We start from the raw sequence: 20,731 nt of genomic DNA, 5'->3' as shown, positions 1-20,731 counted from the left end.
CAAACTCGTTTCTCTCCCTGGCTGGCTGGCTTGAAACACAGCGGGTACAGTGAAGAAAATATGAAATGTGCTCAATGGCCTTCCCTAGAGCCTCCTGCCAAACTTCCTCGTTTCGTAAACATGACTTTCAGAAGGACTCAATCCTAATACTGACGAGAACACTTCCTTGTTATATCTCTTGAATGGCTTTGGTTACATTCGTTCGCTATTGTAGTTTGTAGTGAGGTAAATTTTTTCCTATATCCTGGTGTCTGTGGATGGTCTCCCTACATCCACGTTCTCATTTCCGTCTTTATATTTTATCCCGGTTCTTCCATTCCTCAGTTAAGTTCCCTCATCTCGGCAGGGACCTGAGTAGACCATCAACACACACACACACACACACAACATCAACAAGCGCAGGTAAAGACGTTTTGCTGAATCGTGACAGTGGATAATAGGCGTGGGAATGTTATCAATTACCTAAATAAAAAAACTATATAATTTAGCACGAAGTTCAGCACAGGTAACGAAGGGTAGAGGTTCACTGCAGGCACCCAGACCTACAAGGGCGTCAGTGTCTTGAGAGATCTGCTGCACTACACTTAAAAATGTAGACAGTCTTTTGTTTCTGTTTATTTTTCAGAGTTGTTTATTGTTTACGTTCAATTCGCCTTGTTGTAGTTCTGGTTGACGCTAGCAGATGGCAGTAGTGTTTATGTACACCTTTAAAGTGATTGAAAAAGCAAAAAGTAGTGACATGTTTTCAGGTTTGGTCAAGGTTTATCCCGCCTTTAGAGTGAGGTTGTGGTGGTGGTGGTGCTGGTTCCTCTGCGTCACAAACCGTTATCTTCACCGTGTAACAAATGCCTCTTCACAGTCTCGGGTGGTTATGTGTCTGAAACATATACTTTATTCATTAAGTTGTACGTAACAATTAGGGTTAATGATAGACTAAACAATGTAGTCATTCCGGTAATATTTATTCTCAACTACAGGTAAATTTTTTTTTCCACCTTCCGTCTGTTGTTGCAAGTCGAAAATATTTTGTGGACGTGTTTATGGTGAGGTTTAGTTGCGGTTATTTTGTCAGTAATTGGAGTTTTTGGGTCAAGCAATTGGTCAACCTGTCCTCTTCACTTTCCTTTACACGACATGAGTATGTCATGACCCACAAGAGTGATGTCATCTCTCAGCTACTCACTTCCCGGCCCTGATCCTCGACAACCTCGCCACGTCCAGTTCTCCTCCACCTCCACACAGGACCAGGTGCTGCTTGTTTGGCTCTCCCACCAGGTATAAATAAGCACGCAGGTGTAGGAGCTTCAGCAGTACTTCCCTCAGCAACTCGCCTGCTCAGGTAAGAGGTCATCCCTCTCGCGTCTTCCTATACCATAGCAGAGTGTCTCATTGACTGGTGATTAAGTGTTTCCGTCACAAATTACAAAATAACATCATACTTTATCTTCGTCTCGTCAAACAACTAACTACACTGAAAACTTTATCACGTCCCAGAGCATGATCCAGCGTCTGGCCATCTTTAGGACATATAGTCGAGTAGGAGACCTTGTGTACAGAAATCTTGTCCACAGTGGTTTACTATCACTGCTTCGAGTGACTTCTGGGTGACTTGCATTCTGATCTGTTATGTTTGGCGCAGAGGAAAAAAATTACTTACGTGGATGTTGAAGATTTACCAGTGCCTGTACAAACCTTCGACTGTGTTTATCAGATGTTAGATGATTAGTACGCGTGTGTAGGGGGGAGGAGGGTTGACCTATGTTTTGACAAGGTGGCATCCATACTCTCCCATCATACTGAGAGACCAAGATTCGATCTCAAGTAATCGAAAAAAACAACAACATAAAGATAGATATATAAGTAGATAGACATGTAAATTTAGATAGAAAGCGTAGTTGTATGTGGGTGTGTGTACCTCTACCGTGCACTAAAACCGTGGCCGGAGATGCAGAGATAAAATTATGACCCAAAACTAATTTCAATTCTGCTTCTATGTTACGTGTGTGCTTGTACCAGGTCTTGAGATCACCTGAGCTCGCACAACAAACTGAGAAATAATAACATGATATTTTTCAGTATTAGTGCACAGTATTAAGAAAGGTCTCCTGAATTTGATGATTTTCCCGATTTATTTATTTTAGACTTACAGTGATGACGCCAATGATTACACTAACACCTTCCTTCATGACATAAGTGTAACGTTATCCACAGCCATGATGAAACAGCTTCTGGTGTTAGTGGCTCTGGCCGTCTCCACCTCCGCCCGGATGGCAGGGATGTTACCTGGGGGATCCGGGGCCCTACAATCAGGGTTCTCCTGTATCGACCGACCCTTTGGCTACTACGCTGACGTGGAGAATCACTGCAAGGCCTTCCATGTGTGTTACCCAGTGACTGAGGAAGACGGCACGGTGAGGCATATGTTTTCAGTCTTATCTGTTGTTCGATGCAGAGCTACATAGTATTTGTGACAGGAGCAAGACACTACTTACTATACCTATATCCCATCACCTGTACCTGTATATTACTTAGTGATTAACATGTCTACCCACACTCACCTCCTCCCCCCGCCACAGCTCACCGAGACGGCCCACTTCTCCTTCATCTGTGGTCAGGACGCCATCTTCAGCCAGGACTCCCTCACCTGCGCCCACCCGACGGAGGCCTTCCCCTGCGGCGACGCCATCTCTATCTTCGAGATCTCCAATGCCAACTTCGGCATCATCCCCGAGGAGAACCTTGAGCTGCGGCGGTAGATCTGGAGACTCACACAGAAGACGTAAAGAGCCATGAGCCCCACACAGGAGACATACACAGGAGCCATACACAGGAGCCATACACAGGACCTACATACAGGAGCCACCACAGATATTAAACAGCGAATCTCATGGTCTTATGCATTTGCCATCATCACCAACACGACAGCTACCTACCAGTACTCTCTCTCTCTCTCTCTCTCTCTCTCTCTCTCTCTCTTTCTCTCTCTCTCTCTCTGTCTTAATCACATTTTCCACTATTTGGAGTTCATTATCACCATTTATTCCCCACAATATCATTTATCGCACAATTTGTACTTATTTTCACCCGAGTGTATCACGACCACTCCCCTGTCACACTGAAACACACACACACACACACACACACACACACACACACACACACACACACATTACAGGAAGAAACATGTCAGATATGAATAAAAATAATTAATTTGACATATGTCTTTTATGATAAATCCTTGACATGATTATTCAACACTTAATTTGTACAGTTGTAGAGAAAGAATTCATGAGCAGGGGAGGGGGAGGGGAGGGAGGGGGGGGGGGAGGAGGGGAGGGGCGAGGGAGGGGAAGGGGAGGGAGGGAGGGGAGGGAGGGGAGGGGGGAGGAGGGGAGGGGGAGGGGAGGGGGGGAGGGAGGGGAGGAGGGAGGAGGGGACGGGGGAGGGAGGGGAGGGGGGCGAGGGAGGGGAGGGAGGGGGAGGGAGGGATTAGTAGAGCTTTGGCACCATTGTAATTATAGTGTCGGTTTTAAATGTCTATAATTTTCTTTTTTGCACCATAAATTGATTTCTTACCTTTAATTATAAGACAGGTAGAGCGTACAGTAATAATGTATTGTCAATAATTCAATTCCTCAAAAATAAACTCAGGAATGGTGTAAAAATTTTAACGTTTGAGGGATAATCTAGAAGAGGTATGCCAATGAGGAGCTTCAGAGTGGCGTTTGGAGACTTAGCACGAGCTCCTCCTTGATGACTTAGCACGAGCTCCTCCTTGATGACTTAGCACGAGCTCCTCCTTGATGACTTAACACGAGCTCCTCCTTGATAACTTAGCACGAGCTCCTCCTTGATGATTTAGCACGAGCTCCTCCTTGATGACTTAGCACGAGCTCCTCCTTGATGACTTAGCACGAGCTCCTCCTTGATGACTTAGCACGAGCTCCTCCTTGATGACTTAGCACGAGCTCCTCCTTTCGATGACTTAGCACGAGCTCCCTCCTTGATGACTTAGCACGAGCTCCTTTATGACTCCCCAGTTAACGAGCTCCTCCTTGATGACACATAGCACGAGCTCCTCCTTGATCTGAGGCTGGTAGCGTGTGGGCCAGAGACATCAATACTGAATTGTCCTTTTGAGATCTGTAACACAAAAAGAAAGACAAGTTTTTTTTCCAGGAGATACAAGATCCTTTTATTTTTACATCAATATTTTGTTATTTCTTATTGTATACACATTGAAGAAGTGGTTTATTCTGTACAAAATATACATTATAAAATACTGGTATCTTGTATAATGTAAATACTGTATTATTAGTATTAGTAGTAGTATTAATCTTATTAGTAAAAGTTGTTATTTAAAAGTGGAATCATATTTAATTATTAACAAAACACTAATTAATGTTATCCACCACGAAAACAAAATTAGGGGGGGAGGTGATGAGTGAGGAAGGAGAGGGGGGTTCAAGTGACGTCATGCGCAGAGAGCTTATTTTGGTCCACTGCTCATGTGACGTCATGCGCAGAGAGCTTATTTTGGTCCGCTGCTCATGTGACGTCATGCGCAGAGAGCTTATTTTGGTCCACTGCTCATGTGACGTCATGCGCAGAGAGCTTATTTTGGTCCACTGCTTATGTGACATCATGCGCAGATCTGTTTTAATTAGGTTAAGATTTGCGGAAAATGCTAACCTAACCTCCTTCATTACCAAATTCTTTTTATCATCAACTATACACAAATTATAAAAACAAAAAAATATATCCTTAAAAATACACTATAAAACACAGAACAATTTATTTCAGTCACTTTTAAATTAATACACGAGGGGATAAATCTATACACGGAATACAGTATAATATAACATAAAATCTCTATTCTGTATACTGAAAATACACACGAAACATAAGACGTATATTACCGATGATACATATACATACTGACACATAATGGCGGATATTTACACCAGTGGACGTATATTAAAGTGGACACATACATGGGATACATACAAGGGGTAACTATAATGACGAAGGATACATAAACCTCAGCTGTTGCCACACGTCATTTGCTCCATGGTGTTGGGCAAGTGTTGGAGAATTTTCCAAGATATATACAACACAGTATACACGCAACACAGTATACACGCAACACAGTATACACGCAACACCGTATACATGCAACACCGTATACATACAACACAGGATACATACAACGCCAGACACATTAGATACAGGCCACATAGGTGTGTCAAAAGTCAAGTTTTTACGTGTCAGGAGGAACTGATGCGAAGGACTGACTTGTTTGTGGTTTGGAAAGTTGTTTGTGTGTGTGTGTGTGTGTGTGTGTGTGTGTGTGTGTGTGTGTGTGTGTGTGTGTGTGTGTGTGTGTACAGGAACTAGAAACCATTTGTTGTATATCAGAATCATAGAATTATATCCACTCCTTTAGGCACCAAAAAGAAACATACAAAATTATTTAAATTACCTTAAAAAATAAAAAACGACTTAACTTTAGCTTTAGTTGTTATTATGAAGAGTGATTATATTATTTTTTAGTTCTCTCTCTCTTTTCCTCTGTGTTGTCCTCACACTACGTACGCTGTTCCAGGACTTGTAGGACGCTTACCATTATTTATTGCTTGGCGACACTCTGCCAGGTGATGCATCAAACTCCTGACAGGCACATGCCCAGACTCTCCTCCTGCCCCCCCCCCCCTCAAAAAAAAATTGTACACACATTTATTGGTAGGGAGAAATGTTGACGTATTTGACAATGTCTTTAAGAAAATCCCTCCCAGAAGATTCTAAAGTCAATTGTTTTGTTTGTGTGTTAGAAATACAATCGTGACCAACATGGAGGGATTTGGAGAAGAGCCAACCTGTATCCTCGCCACGGAAGAACCGCAACATTTGTAGTTTTTTTGTGTGTTTTATTGTCGTTTACACCATCCACAGCACCAGTCAGTTGAGGACACAGGTGTCTTCTCCTTTACCAGATGATGAGCCGCGTCATGAGCAGGTTGGTGGAGGTCCAAGTAGCTCCGGAGCATCCGTCATGTTCCCAGGGATCAGGAGGCCACGTTGTCATTTTTTACAAACACGTAGTCACCCCCAAGACGCTGCTGGAGGTCGGCCAGTGGTTCTTACGTAACCTTAGAGGACGAGAAGTGTGGCCTCTAGGTCCGAGCGTGAGGTACACATCATCAGGGCACCTCACTCAACGCCTGGTGGAGGTCGCTGCCACTGCCGGGTCTTGGCTGCCTCAGGGCGACTGAATTAAGGTCTTCTTCTTATGAACGTCATAACTATTTTAAGGAAGACTCACTTTAAACGTCATGTAAAGTTCTTTCAACAGGTTTTTATTACCAACTCGTGAGGCAGGATGAAAAAAAAAGCACGAACCAACTTAACTAATCTAAATAATTTAATATTCTACAGTATGAGACACCAATCAACCTGTAGCTTACGTAGACATAAAAGATGGATATTAACTACAAAATAAAAAGAATTTATGTTTATCATAAGCCATATTATTTTGTATATACTCTTTATCATTAAAAATATTATATTGTCTTTATGTTGAGAGAGTATCAGTTCTATTGGTTATCTCTATCTTATCCTACAGTATCAATATAGGTAAAAATTTAGTTAAAATTCACCTTAAAATATTAAAAATACGCGTTTTAAGCCTTTCTTGTGCATACCTTCGCAATTCCAAAGCATCATTATAAAAACCTAACTTAACGTAACAACTACTGTGACGGGCCATTATACACATATATTGAGCCGTAGTTATTCTTATTTAAAACAGTACGTAAGGGAGAAATCCATCCGTCTGGGGAAACTGCAGAAATCTGAAACTCCCGGATAGAGGTGGAGGTGAAATTTTCCTAATCGAATGAGACTGAAATAACCAATCACAGACGATCACCTTAATGACGTCAGTCTATTTACCTGGCCAAGGTTCTATCCATATGATGATGACACCACACACACACAACACACACACCACACACACACACACACACACACACACACACATGATAGGATGAAGGGGTAATCTCCCAAACCGGGATATTACATCAGTGGTAAAGGAAGAATGACGCAGAATGGTTAGGTTAGGTTAGGTTAGGTTAGGTGATTTGTAATGTTGTTTTCTTATGAGAATGTTATTGAAGAAAATGAAATATGCATGTTCACCTTTGTTCACCTGTGTTCATCTGTTGGTCACTTTGTTCAATTATTCGTCACTTGTGTTCCCCTGTTGTTCACTATTGTTCACTTAATGGTTGATTTTGTTCACCTGTGTTCATCTGTTGGTCATATTTGTTCACCTATAGGGTCACCTTGTCTTCACCTACGGGTCTCCTTGTCTTCACCTTCGGGTTACCTGTGGTAGTCTCGGGTATTTCCGTTCATCACGTCATCAGAATGTTGCTCTCTGACAATGCAAGACTGGTTCACCTCTCTCTCTCTCTCTCTCTCTCTCTCTCTCTCTCTCTCTCTCTCCATCTGCTTATCTCTCTCTCTCCATCTGCTTATTCTCTCTCTGTCCCTCTCTCTCTCCATCTGCCTCTCTCTCTCTCTCTCTCTCTCTCTCTCTCTCTCTCTCTCTCTCTCTCTCTCTCTCTCACCTCTAGTCCCATCCGTCTCCATCGTCCTCTCTCACCCCCCCACACTGGGCGCCCTTGAAGCCCTGAAGATTCACCGCGGAAAAAAAAAGCTTTTACTTTCCATTTTCTTTTACTTACTCTTTTATCCTGTTTTCTTTTGTTTCTTTCATTTCCTTTTTTCATTCCTAGTTGATGTATTATTTTTTTCCATCTAGCTTTGTTACATTTATTTGTGATTTATTTTATTTTATTTATCAACTTTATTTTAGTTTATATAATTTTTTTACTTGATAATTGTTTTATTATTATTTGTTAGTTATTGTTTATTATTTTCTTCTATTTGTTATTATTTATCTTTTTTTTTCATTTTCACTTAATTTTTGCCTGTAGTTTATTTATTTTTTCCCTTTTTGTATTTTTTGCTTAATTTCTCAATTTTCTTATTTCCATTATTCTTTTAATTTCTCTAGCCTTCCTTATCTATTTTTTCTTTCTATTATTTTGTTGATTTTCCTTGATATTCTTTAGTTAATTTTTCATTTTCGCTCTTCAGGAAAAATGAAAAACAAAATATTTAACAAACTATGAAGAAAATATTGGAAATAAACTGATGCAATTTGTTTATATTTGTAATACTAATAATGATAATAATAATAATAATAATGAGAAGAAGGAAGAAGGGAGAAAGAAGGAAAAAAAAGAAATAAGAAAGAAGAAAGAAGAAGGAAAAAAAACAAGTCTCATCTTCAGCTAAAAGCAAAATAAAACAACGAGGGAGGCTCACCTTCAGGTACGTCGCCGGGATGAAGGTCTTCCCCGTCAGTAGGTTCAGGTGAGCACGGAAGCTGGCGTCGTTAGTCCACTGTCAGGTCAGGGGTTATAACGGGAGACTTCGGGAGAACCTCACTCTCAAGCACAGGCTCTCACCCCCCAAGCAACATTCTCACCCTCAAGCAGGAGCCTTGCAGAGGGTATATAAAGGCAAGCATGACGGATGGAGAATCATTCAAGCTGTTGAAGTATCTGAGGTGAATACTGTGCTGAGTGTGAAGGAGTGTGGGGGACTGTGGGTGGTATAGGTAGTGACGGTGTGGGAGTGTGGGTGGTGAGGGTGAGGGAGTGTATGGAGGATTGTAGGTAGTATGGGTGGGGGAGTGTGGGTGTTGAGGGTGGTGGAGTGTAGGTGGTGAGTGTGGGCTAGTGTGGGGGTATATGGGTGGTGAGGGTGAGGGAGTGACGGTGAGAGAGTGTAGGTAGTAACGGTGTGGGTGGAGGAGTGTGATTGACATGGGTGGTTAAACAGTTTCCCATCAGTTATAGCGTTAAAACCTACACCCTTCTCTCAGCTATGATGAAGGTGGTCCTCCTGCTGGTGACGGTGTTGGCTGCAGCCTCGGCAAGGATGTCTGGGAGGTTGCCCGGAGGCTTTCACATTGACCCTGGTTTTTCATGCGAGAGTCGTGCGTACGGGTTCTACGCCGACATACAGAACAGCTGCTCAGCCTACCACATCTGCCACCCAGTGTACGACGAAACAGAGCAGGTGAGAATATTATTATTTTGTATTTCTTATTTCACCTCCGTCCCTGTCTACTTAGCCACCGCTTCTTCAGAGATCTCAGAGACGGGCCAGAAGCACTCTGTGGGCTGGGGACTGAATTTGCCAAACCCGACAGTAAACTCCACGGTGATCCAAACCATTCTTTCCTTTTTTTCCCACGACTAATACACAGGGACAGTGATCGACGCTACATTTTAGGATGTTAGGTTAAAGGTCAAGGAGATAAGGTTATAACTTGTTACATTGAGTTCATGTTTATTTTATTAACTGTGAGGCTACACTGATCTTTACTACTCAGTCTGTTGTGTCACTGGTAAGTCAGCTCATTGTATCTTTGGGTCAGTCGTTCTCATTCCACCCAGAAGAGAATTATCTATTACATTCCTTACTCATTTCCGTTTTCCTTCTTAGCTGGTGGAGATGGCGCACTTCACTTTCCTCTGTGGACCAGGGACTATTTTCGACCAGGAGCTGCTGGCCTGTGCTCACCCGAAGAAGGCCTTTCCCTGCTCCGAGTCTGACACCATCTACGAACACTCCAACCTCCAACTCCTAATCGACTGGCGGGAGAAGAACCGTGCCCAAGCAGAAAGACGTGCCCATACATTGGAACGTGCCCAAGAAGAAGAACGTGCCCAAGCAGAATTACGTAGCCAAGCAAATGAACGTCCCCAAGCAACAGAATCTGAAGAATTGTTCTAAACGTTTAATTCTGCCACATGAACAAACACGTCATGCATAAATGCAGATTTACAATTCACATCCAAAAAAAGACATAAAACGGTATTAAATCACTACTAATTACACAAAAGACTCCTAGATAATGAGATGAGAGACATGACTGACCATTACCCCCCCCCCCCAAAAAAAAAACAAAAAAAAAATCTCAAATTTTTTTATAATCTTAGGGAAATGTAATCTGAAATCTTCATGGATACTGAGTGTATAATCTAAGCTTAACTCATTACCCGTACGACCACGATTTCCTGAATACCCGTGGATGGTCCTGAGTCCACTTACCTGAGTCACTAAAGCACTCTTCTTGGTTATTGGTCGTAAAAGTGTCTTAAGATTACGTTGTGTGTCCGTGCTAGATGTGTATGTATTGGAGCTTGTACTTACAATACTCTCTCTCTCTCTCTCTCTCTCTCTCTCTCTCTCTCTCTCTCTCTGACACTGTATACCATATATCTACGATTCAACGCAGACAATACACATATGAACCTCATAAAATATACAATAATACAAATATATTTCATTATACTTATACACAAATAAAACTATTACATGAACAAACAGTTAATACACCTGTATATGCATATATTTATAACTAATACAAAGGTACATACACACATATGCACCCAGGTATACGGATTAACTACACTCGTGTGCACTATGGATATGAGTGTATACCAGGCAATCATAAATACTCACTATCGAAAGCAGAGAAATATCATACACACACACATACATACACACAAGTAGGCCCCCCACACACACACAACACACTCCCCACACAACACCCCCACACACAACACCCCACCCCCTCCACACTCCCCACCCCCGACACACAACACCCCCACACACAACACCCCACCCCCTCCACACTCCCCACACCCCCCACACACAACACACCCCTCACACACCCCCCCACACACACACAACACACCCCTCACACAACACCCCCCACACACACACACACAACACACCCTCACACACACCCCCCCCACACACACAACACCCCCACACACACACACACAACACCCCACCCCCACACACACACACACCCACTCACACAGCACCCCCACACACACACACACCCACACACACACACAACACCCCACCCCCACACACACAACACACCCACACACACAGCACCCCCACACACAACACCCCACACACACACAACACCCCACACACACAACACACCCCACACAGCACCCCCACACACAACAACACCCCCACACACACATCAATACATGTACACACAAATGCACAACGACTCTACAGCTCACATTAGGTTACCTGTTGTACTTACCTGTAATCTCTCTCTCTCTCTCTCTCTCTCTCTCTCTCTCTTTGGAAAATGGATGTGTGTACTGTACATGTATTTATAATAAACTGAAAGAAATTTGAAAAAAAATACTTTCCTTACCTTACCTTACCTTACCTTATGGTGCATAGTGAGGGTATGATGAGCATGTAGCTGTGATGATATAGTGTGAGGATCATGTATATAGGTGACGGTATGGTGAACGAAATATAGGGTGATAATTATGGTGTATGGTGAAGATATAGTGATAATATGGTATAAAACTTATGAAAAAATATTGGTGATATATAATGGTGAAAGTATAGTGATTATATGCTGAGAAGTAGTGGTGTTAATCTGTTCATTAACGATATAGTGACAATATGGTGGTAGTGAAGTCTAATACCTGGTGATATTTTACAAGATATTCAGGTATGATAAATGTATAGTGAATAGGCCTAAGTATTAGAAGGTATGGTGATAGTATAGTGTATAGTGAGACTATGGTAATATGACTTGGGGAAAAACACATAATGTTCAGTGTGTGTGAGTGTGTGTGTGTGTGTGTGTGTGAAAAAGTTACACACACACATACACACATCTATTCAACATACTTAGAGCTATACAACTGACTCTGGTTTTCACAATGGCATGTATATTGGTACTGGTTTAAGGATAAAGAAATCATGAGGTTTATAAATGCTTAAACAGGTGTATATTGATGTATTTCCTCTCTATACATATCTCCAAATGACTTCAAAAATACATAGATATAATCGTAATAGATTTTTTGTAGATCCTGATAATTGATAACTACAGAAAGTTCACGTTAAGGGATATAAGGATTGTCTTAATTTATACTTGGGACTGAGTTCTTCCAGAGAGGACAAATCTGTATGGGTGAAGATATGTGAGAACCAAACTCCACCACATTGAGCAAATAAATTCATACTGAGCTATAAAATATTTCCTGTATAGTTATTTTATAGTTCAGAAGACAAGGGTAACTCAGGGTAACGCTTCATAGCTTCATAATGTCATGGGTCGATTTTATTACGGAGAGTTTGTGAAATTGAAGCTTGGGGAACAGTGTTGTTATGCTTCAATAGTAGCCTCGGCTTCGATAATGGCATCGGCTTCGGGTTCGATATTGACCTCGGCTTCGAAAATGGCCTCAGCAGCAGGAACTAAGACGCGGGGGGTTAGTAGGGGCGCGGACTCAGAGATGAAACCAAACTGGGAGTTGGTGGAGTCGTAGAGGGAGGCGGACTGGTCACAGGGGAAGGCCAGCTCGGGGGCGGCGCAGGTAAGGGACTCCTGGCTGAAGACTGTCCCCTCACCACATAGGAAGGAGAAGTGTGCCATCTCTAACACCTGCGACGAAGGAGAAAAAAAAAATCAAGACTACAGCTCAATTACCATGAAGGTGTAGAGCACAAACCTACAATGATATGCTGACATTATGTGATGTTTGTTATTGTACAGATGAATGTCAGTCTCCTCACCGTCCCGGCACCGTCGACGATTGGCTGACAGACATGGAACACAGCACATCCGTTGTCGATGTCAGCGTAGTAGCCGTAAGGACGCGTGTCACAGGTGAAGGTGTTGACGAGAGAACGACCCTTGAAATACGTTTCTACACCGTCAGGAAACACAAAAGCCATCCTAGCAGAGGCGGCGGCGACCAAGGAAAACACAACGAGGAGGTACTGCATCTTGTTGGCTGAAACGAAGACAAGATACAATCTGGTGAAGAAGTATTTATGCTTCTCAAACTTTACTATAATACCAATGGATACACAAGACAATTAACATATAAACAAATATTCACGTTACTGTCCTATCCTGTCAACATCCACATTTACTGTCCTGTCCTGTCAACATCCACATTTACTGTCCTGTCCTGTCAACATCCACATTTACTGTCCTGTCCTGTCAACATCCACATTTACTGTCCTGTCCTGTCAACATCCACATTTACTGTCCTGTCCTGTCAACATCCACATTTACTGTCCTGTCCTGTCAACATCCACATTTACTGTCCTGTCCTGTCAACATCCACATTTACTGTCCTATCCTGTCAACATCCACATTTACTGTCCTATCCTGTCAACATCCACATTTACTGTCCTATCCTGTCAACATCCACATTTACTGTCCTATCCTGTCAACATCCACATTTACTGTCCTGTCCTGTCAATATCCACATCAACAAATCATCTCGTTAAATTGTATCCACTAAAGATTTTGACCATAAACATTCCATAGAAGAATATAATCGTCGAGTCTTTTGAGTACCTGTTAAGAGGAAGAACCGAAACAGTTATATAATACCAAATGTTTTAACTTAATTATGATCGAAAAAAATCTGAAGGTGTTTTAGGATAATGAACAAAATACAATCATGTGGTCTGTGGGTGTTGGAGGGTATTTGTGATCCTCCCCCCACACTGCCCACACTACCAGAGCCTTGTGTTCCTCCCCCCCACACTACCAGAGCCTTGTGTTCATCCCCCCACACTGCCCACACAACAAAGGAGTACTCACATCATCTACAATAGTACGTGTGTGTGTGTGTGTGTGTGTGTGTGTGTGTGTGTGTGTGTGTGTGTGCAGAAAATCGTTGACACATACTAACAAAACCTAGTATTTTCAACATCTAAAAAAAGCAAAGTTTTTATATTGAAATTCAAGCCACAGGGCAGTTTATCTCTCCAATGTGGAATAATGTCATAAGGTGTCTCAGTAAACTGTATACAAACACTACTTTCGTGATGATCGCGTGAAACCTTGTCTATTCCGAGTAGTTTGACCGTGAGAGACTAATTCCTTATACAACTTAACGCTATTCATTTTAATCTTATCACAAAACACCTAATTTATATCCTGAAGCTGTACAAGTCGATAAAGAAAACAGGTAGCAAATATTTATCTAAATTTGTTGATACACTGACAATCTACAGCGCCTTCTACAGTGTACTACAGAACAAGGATCTCAGTGTACGGTTCAAACCTGAGAGTACTGTGGTTAAAGATGATGTTTCTCCTGTGCTGCCGGGGAACTACTGTAGAGCCTTCGGTGGGGTTGTATTTATACCTCGGAGCCGCAGGAGCTTCATAGGCATCTCTGGCTGGACCTAGTGACCAGTTAGGAGGGGGGTGGTGTAGGAGGGGGTGGTAGGAGGGTGGTGTAGGAGGGGTGGTGTAGGAATGGGGTGGTGTAGGAGGGGGTGGTGTAGGAGGGATGGTGTAGGAGGGGGGGGTGGTGTAGGAATGGGGTGGTGTAGGAGGGGGTGGTGTAGGAGGGGGGTGTAGGAAGGGGGTGGTGTAGGAATGGAGGGTGGTGTAGGAGGGGGTGGGTGTAGGAGGAGGTGGTAGGGGTGGTGGGAAGGGGCGGTGTTGGAGAGGGGTGGTGGGTAGGAAGGTATGGTATAGGGAATGGAGGCAGGGAGGGAGGAAGGGAGGGAGAGGAAGAAGGAAGGGGGATAAGGGAGGGGCTGAGGGAGGGAGCAAGAGATGGATGGGGAAAGGAGGGATGACATGATGTTAAATGAGGGATGGAGGGAGGGGTATGAGGGAGGGGGCTGAGGACGGAGGGGAGGGAGGAGGGAGGGAGGGAAGGATGGATTATATAAGGGACAGGGGGAGAAGGGAGAGGAGGGAGAGGGTGAAGGTCAGTGAGTGGATACCCTTGAAGTCCAAAGTCTATAGTAGAGAAAGAGAGAGAGAGAGAGAGAGGGGGTGAGAGGGAGGGTGAGGGTCAATTTTCACCGGGTATTTGCCATGTTGCTGAGGACATTCTCTGGCCTTAACCTTCACCTCTCAGCCGGCAGTGTTAAGGAGGCAAAAAATTACTGTTACGAAGAGAAGAATGAGGAGAATGTTCTGTGTATGGTAATCGTACCTACACATTATTTTAGTCTAGATAAATGATATAATTAGTTCAATAAAATTAATGTATGGATAACAATATTAATAATAATAATAATAATAATAATAACAGCAATAACAATAATAACAATAACAACAATAATAACGTAATTTTAATTATATTTATTATTATTATTACTATTCACTATTATCAAATCACCAATAACAATAATTACAGTCCCTCATTACAGCTCTTAATCTTGGTGTAAGGTTATTCCCAGACACCTACCTTACACCTCAGCGAGTATAAGTTATAATAAGGTCTTCCTCACACTCAATACACTATTCCTCTTAATAGTAAATACTCTTAATTCATTCCTATATCATTACATTATTATTATCAAGTTTTCTTTTTCATTCTTCGTTGTAGATTCTTCCTTTATACAAATATTCACTCACGTGTTTTCGCTAGGGTTAGTTATTCTTCGTCAGGGCTAATAACTTTTCTCTTGAGCTAGTAACTCTTCTCCTGAGCTAGTAAATCTTCCCCTGAGCTAGCAACTCTTCCCCTGAGCTATTAACTTTTCTCTTGAGCTAGTAACTCTTCTCCTGAGCTAGTAACTCTTCCCCTGAGCTAGCAACTCTTCCCCTGAGCTATTAACTCTTCTCCTGAGCTAGCAACACTTCCCCTGAGCTATTAACTCTTCTCCTGAACTAGTAACTCTTCCCCTGAGCTATTAACTCTTCCCCTGAGCTAGTAACTCTTCACCAGAGCTATTAAGTTGAAACTAATATTGTACTTGAAAATAATGTCAACATTCTCATAATTTTCGGAACCTTCAAAGCATTTTCTTACCGATGTCTTATTCAACCTGGAATTATACTCTCCTCTTTACTCTATCTCACAATACGAACCATGTAAGCTTATATGAAATCAGCTTATTGTTATAACCCATGATCCCGTTAAGCTTCTTGGTACTGCAGCTTTAAATAAGGTAATAAATGCTTCAGTAAGTCAGTATGTCTTACCCTTGAGAATTTCCTGGTTTTGTGTTGATGGAGGGAGGTGTAGAGGGAGGATGATCAGTGAACAGAGGAAGATGAGAAAGGGGGTGTTCTTGAGTACAGTTTTATAACAGTGTATTGAGTCCTCGATTACAGAAAGTGACGTCATCCTCTTCGTTCTAGCATGGAAGTCACGCCATTGTTCGTTACGTCATTGCAGAAGTAGTTTGTATTGACGTATAAATATGATCTCAATTGCAATTTTTTTAGGTGTGTGTGTGTGTGTGTGTGTGTGTGTTAGCGTGGAACATAACATTAATATTTCATTTTAAGTAATTTAAGCCATATATTCTGGCAGATCTTGGGTAATATTGTAATACCAGGGTATTTTTCAGGAGTTGAGCATTAGTTTATTTCGCTTTAATATTATACTCATGTGATTAGTAAAAAAATATATATATTTCACCCTAATAAACATAAGAACATAAGAATGGAGGAAACTGCAGCGGGCCTCTTGGCCCATACTGGGCAGTCCAGTTTACACCCAACCCCTATCGCTCATATATCCATCCAACCTATGTTTGAAGCTATCCAGAGTGTTCGAGTTAATGATGATGTTTGGTAACTTGTTCCACTCATCCACTACTCTATTACCAAACCAATGTTTACCTATTTCGCGCCTAAATCAAAATTTGTTGAATTTAAAACCATTGCTACGAGTTCGCTCCTGGTTGGATAATTTGAGTACCTTTGTTATATCACCTTTGTTCAGCCCTGACTTCCATTTATACACCTCTGTCATATCGCCCCTCACTCTACGTCTCTCGAGGGAGTGCAAATTAAGATGCTTTAACCTGTCTCTATACTCAAGGTTTCTAATGCCAGGGATTAGTCTTGTCATTCGCCTTTGATTTTTTTCCAGGGATTCTATATCCATTCTGTAGTACGGTGACCAGAACTGAACTGCGTAGTCCAAGTGAGGTCTGACAAGCTCAAGATATAGTTTTAGGATAACCTCTCTAGTCTTGTAACTAACACTCCTTTGTATGAACCCAAGTATGTTATTAGCCTTGTTTCGAACAAATACACATTGTTGACTTGGTTTAAGATTCTTACTTATCATTACTCCTAAATCTTTCTCACAGTCTGATTTCTCTAAAACAACGTTGTTCATCTGGTATCTGGTTTCTCTATTTACATCTCCTAGACTAAGTACTTTACATTTGTTCACATTAAATTTCATCTGCCATTTTTCAGACCATGCGAAAAATTTGTTTAAATCTTCCTGTAGTTTTGTGCAGTCCTCGTCAGATTTAATTACACGCCCTATTTTAGTGTCACCAGCAAATTTACTTATGTTGCTGTCTACGCCGATATCTATGTCGTTTTGTATATAATAAATAATAATGGTCCAAGTACTGAGCCTTGGGGTACTCCACTAGTAACGTTACCCCAATGGGATTTAGTGCCGTTAATGTTTACTCGCTGTTTCCTGTCCTGTAACCACGCCCTAATCCATTTTAGAATATCTCCTCCAGCTTATCTCATACTCAGTGCCCACCATAGTCTGCTTCCCGCCTCGAGTATGACTGGGAAAAGACTGGTAACCCACTCACTCACCCACCCACCTGTATCACCATCCCGCTCCAGAAGCAGCCACAGTAACCAATCACAGTCCCGCACGAGAGAATATAGGCGGTGCTTATTTTTCACATCCTAATAGATTTATCTTCCCACAGCTTCACTCTACTCTACTCTACTCTACTCCACGCACTCAATCTTGCACAGTCAAAAAATCAGCACTTTACGCCATCGATTGCTCTCAGTAATGTTTAACGACACTTAATCGAGTCGTGGCCGGGGTGAGTTAATACTGGGATCAACGTCGGTTTCAATAGCCTGTGTCATGGGCTTAGTAGTCATGGCTGTTGCTTCATAGCTTAGTAGTCATGGCTGTTGCTTCATAGCTTAGTAGTCATGGCTGTTGCTTCATAGCTTAGTAGTCATGGCTGTTGCTTCATAGCTTAGTAGTCATGGCTGTTGCTTCATAAGTAAACCACAATAATACTCCTGATTCTCAACTCACCTTTCACATAATTACTACGGTAAGGTGACAGCTAACTAGTCCTCGTAACTTGGAACCTGAGTTTCCTGTAACTGAGGCGATTAGAATGTTTAGTTACAACTGCGTGCATTTACCTACAAAGCTGTTTTAGTCTAGTGTGTGTGTGTGTGTGTGTGTTTGTGTGTGTGTGTGTATCTCATGTCAATACTCCAACACACGGCATATCAACTGTACTATACATCATGTTTTTACTATGTCAGCTATACACTACCATGATTAGGTTAGGTTAGGTTAGGCTACAGGTCATCTACGTGTATGGGCGTGTACATATCACCATTGACTCCTTATATAATACTTTCTATCAATAAAGACAATTTCTTCATCAAGTTGTGGAGTTTGGAATGAAAAGAGGATTTGAAATATTCACAGTTTAATCTCAAGAAAAACCTGTGTGTGTGTGTGTGTGTGTGTGTGTGTGTGTGTGTGTGTGTGTGTGTATATACCACTTATGATGGCCCCACGAAGACCAGCAGTAAACTTATGATTATTTTCAATATTTGTTGAAGAAGGAAAATCACATTCAGAAATCACAAAAAATACAATAATTGAATTTAACAAAAGAACCATGATTGAGAATAGTTTTTTTTATATGGAAGACAAACACATGAATCTCCAAACACGTTTTCTACTGTTTATAAAAAAAAAAAAACATCACATCGATAGACATAACATCAAATACTATATACAATTTACAGTAAATGATCATAAATCTATGTCTATAATACTGTTATAAAAATAAGAGGAATTCCTTATCATTATTAATCTTAAACAAAGTATCGCCTTGAAATCATCCATCTTGATAATTAGAAGCTAAGATCATTTATTCTACCAGAGCGAAGTAATGAAATAAGCTCGGTGTTGGGGATGACGCCGAACTCCGAATTGGTGGAGTCGTAGAAGAAGGCGGACTGGTCACAGGGGATGGCCAGCTCGGGGGTGGCGCATGTGAGTGACTCCTGGTTGAAGACGGTGCTGTTGCCACAGATGAAGGTGAAGTGGGCCATCTCCAACACCTGTGAAGAGAAAGTCAGGAGGTTATTATGTCAGGTCATAGGTCAAGATTGGTTTATTAATATTTTCAAGTTAGGTTAGGTTAGGTTAGGTTAGGTTAAGTTAGGTTAGGTTAGGTTAGTGATAAAATAGGACTCTGTATCACCACAACACCCAAGTAACACGTTAATTGTCTCACCTCCCCGGCACCGTCGACTATTGGCTGACAGACGTGGAAGATAGCACAATCGTTATCGACATCTGCATAGTAGCCGAAGGGGCGATCGGCACAGTTGAAGGTATTAACGAGAGAACGGCCCTGTATTATACTTTCAAACCCACCAGGAAGCACATACGGCATCCTGGAGGAGACCACGACGACCAGTGTCAAAACGACGACGAGGAGGACCTTCATTGTTTATGCTAGAGACACGTAGGAGAACAGATTAGTGTTGGTGATATTTATTGATTAATTATTTAAGTGCTAAGATGAGGTAGGGATTCTAAGGTCTCTCTCTCTCTCTCTCTCTCTCTCCCCCTCCCTCACAACCCATTCACACTCTCACTGACTGACAATAAACAATTAATTTACCTAATCCACAAAAGATGAACCTAACTAAAAATCAATTAAAACATCGATAATTACCTATATCAACACCCTATATAACTAACTTAATCACTCATTTACTGCCGGAGACAATTTTTATTTTCTATACACTCTCCTGATGTAAATATTATCCCACCCCAAACATGATATCAATATCGCCTTATAATCTATCACATCTATAACAGGTAACACATTAATTCCATCCACAAAATAAGAAATAGGACACATATAATGCCTTTGTAATATAGTTCACATCTATCATCGGAAACTGGATCACCTTATGAGTGTTCTAGGAGTGTGTACAACCTTACCTTGAGCTACTGTGACGGCTACTAATGGGGACTGGTGGTTGGGCTCTTATTTATACCTGCTGCCTTATCTATTCCCGGGTAATGAAGGAAATACTTATGGATGGGACGAACAGGGATGGAGAAAGTCCTTGAGAGGTGAGGTACAAGGAGAAGTGCCCTTGAGAGGTGAGGTAGAAGGAAGAGTGTCCTTTAGAGGTGATGGAGAGGAAGAGGGAAGGATGGGAAGGAAGAGGAGACAAAGATGAGAGGGACGCCACAGTAGGAAAGAAAAGGCAAAGGATACAAGCGAGAGGGGATTTCTACCTGGGGAGGCGGAGTAAGATCTTGAAGACCCACCGCTCCTTCCAACTCTCTCTCTCTCTCTCTCTCTCTCTCTCTCTCTCTCTCTCTCTCTCTCTCTCTCTCACCTGTTCGTAATTACCCAAATAATTATGATAACTACAAGAGGTCTAACCTAACCTAACTTAATCTAACCTTCCTCTGTTGATTAGCATTACCTTCACCTCACGTAGCACCTGTTCAGCATTCATCACTGTGACATATTGCTAATGACCATCCCGTTATTAACCTGACCGTACGACCACAACACTTATTCCCGGGTTAAGTTAGGTTAGGTT

General features: G+C 41.9%; 4 protein-coding genes across 4 annotated transcripts; 2 read left to right on the top strand and 2 right to left on the bottom strand.

Moving 5' to 3' along the window:
- Positions 1-1,213: 1,213 nt before the first annotated feature.
- LOC121880054 (U-scoloptoxin(01)-Cw1a-like) lies at positions 1,214-3,169 on the top strand. Its single transcript, XM_042387058.1, has 3 exons — positions 1,214-1,339; positions 2,212-2,411; positions 2,577-3,169. Exons 2-3 carry the CDS (start codon positions 2,214-2,216, stop codon positions 2,754-2,756), a joined length of 378 nt encoding a protein of 125 aa, XP_042242992.1. The 5' UTR covers positions 1,214-1,339; positions 2,212-2,213; the 3' UTR covers positions 2,757-3,169.
- Positions 3,170-8,578: 5,409 nt separating this feature from the next.
- On the top strand, positions 8,579-10,033 carry LOC121880052 (U-scoloptoxin(01)-Er1a-like). The gene is made up of 3 exons (XM_042387056.1): positions 8,579-8,638; positions 8,957-9,153; positions 9,583-10,033. Exons 2-3 carry the CDS (start codon positions 8,959-8,961, stop codon positions 9,871-9,873), a joined length of 486 nt encoding a protein of 161 aa, XP_042242990.1. The 5' UTR covers positions 8,579-8,638; positions 8,957-8,958; the 3' UTR covers positions 9,874-10,033.
- A 1,862-nt stretch (positions 10,034-11,895) lies between these two features.
- Positions 11,896-14,296, bottom strand: LOC121880051. The gene is made up of 3 exons (XM_042387055.1): positions 14,220-14,296; positions 12,709-12,929; positions 11,896-12,577 (listed from the first exon to the last, which is right to left on the bottom strand). Exons 2-3 carry the CDS (start codon positions 12,919-12,921, stop codon positions 12,299-12,301), a joined length of 492 nt encoding a protein of 163 aa, XP_042242989.1. The 5' UTR covers positions 12,922-12,929; positions 14,220-14,296; the 3' UTR covers positions 11,896-12,298.
- A 4,299-nt stretch (positions 14,297-18,595) lies between these two features.
- On the bottom strand, positions 18,596-20,130 carry LOC121880126 (U-scoloptoxin(01)-Cw1a-like). The gene is made up of 3 exons (XM_042387184.1): positions 20,081-20,130; positions 19,396-19,619; positions 18,596-19,219 (listed from the first exon to the last, which is right to left on the bottom strand). The coding sequence occupies exons 2-3, from the start codon at positions 19,609-19,611 to the stop codon at positions 19,010-19,012; spliced, it is 426 nt and encodes a 141-aa protein (XP_042243118.1). The 5' UTR covers positions 19,612-19,619; positions 20,081-20,130; the 3' UTR covers positions 18,596-19,009.
- Positions 20,131-20,731: the final 601 nt, after the last annotated feature.

The sequence above is a fragment of the Homarus americanus genome, unplaced genomic scaffold (genome assembly GCF_018991925.1).
Source record: "Homarus americanus isolate GMGI-L3 unplaced genomic scaffold, GMGI_Hamer_2.0 scaffold30108, whole genome shotgun sequence".
Classification (NCBI taxonomy): Eukaryota; Metazoa; Arthropoda; class Malacostraca; order Decapoda; family Nephropidae; genus Homarus; species Homarus americanus.
This window is presented reverse-complemented; position numbering and strand designations above follow the sequence as displayed.

Bases quoted from the DNA above. Each gene is read 5' to 3' on its own strand.
- LOC121880054 (XM_042387058.1), top strand. From the start codon at position 2,214: ATGATGAAACAGCTTCTGGTGTTAGTGGCTCTGGCCGTCTCCACCTCC. The intron at 2,412-2,576 runs GTGAGGCATATG...CCCCCGCCACAG, and splicing joins TGACTGAGGAAGACGGCACG to CTCACCGAGACGGCCCACTT.
- LOC121880052 (XM_042387056.1), top strand. From the start codon at position 8,959: ATGATGAAGGTGGTCCTCCTGCTGGTGACGGTGTTGGCTGCAGCCTCG. The intron at 9,154-9,582 runs GTGAGAATATTA...TTTCCTTCTTAG, and splicing joins TGTACGACGAAACAGAGCAG to CTGGTGGAGATGGCGCACTT.
- LOC121880051 (XM_042387055.1), bottom strand. From the start codon at position 12,921: ATGCAGTACCTCCTCGTTGTGTTTTCCTTGGTCGCCGCCGCCTCTGCT. The intron at 12,578-12,708 runs GTGAGGAGACTG...CCTTCGTCGCAG, and splicing joins TCGTCGACGGTGCCGGGACG to GTGTTAGAGATGGCACACTT.
- LOC121880126 (XM_042387184.1), bottom strand. From the start codon at position 19,611: ATGAAGGTCCTCCTCGTCGTCGTTTTGACACTGGTCGTCGTGGTCTCC. The intron at 19,220-19,395 runs GTGAGACAATTA...TTCTCTTCACAG, and splicing joins TAGTCGACGGTGCCGGGGAG to GTGTTGGAGATGGCCCACTT.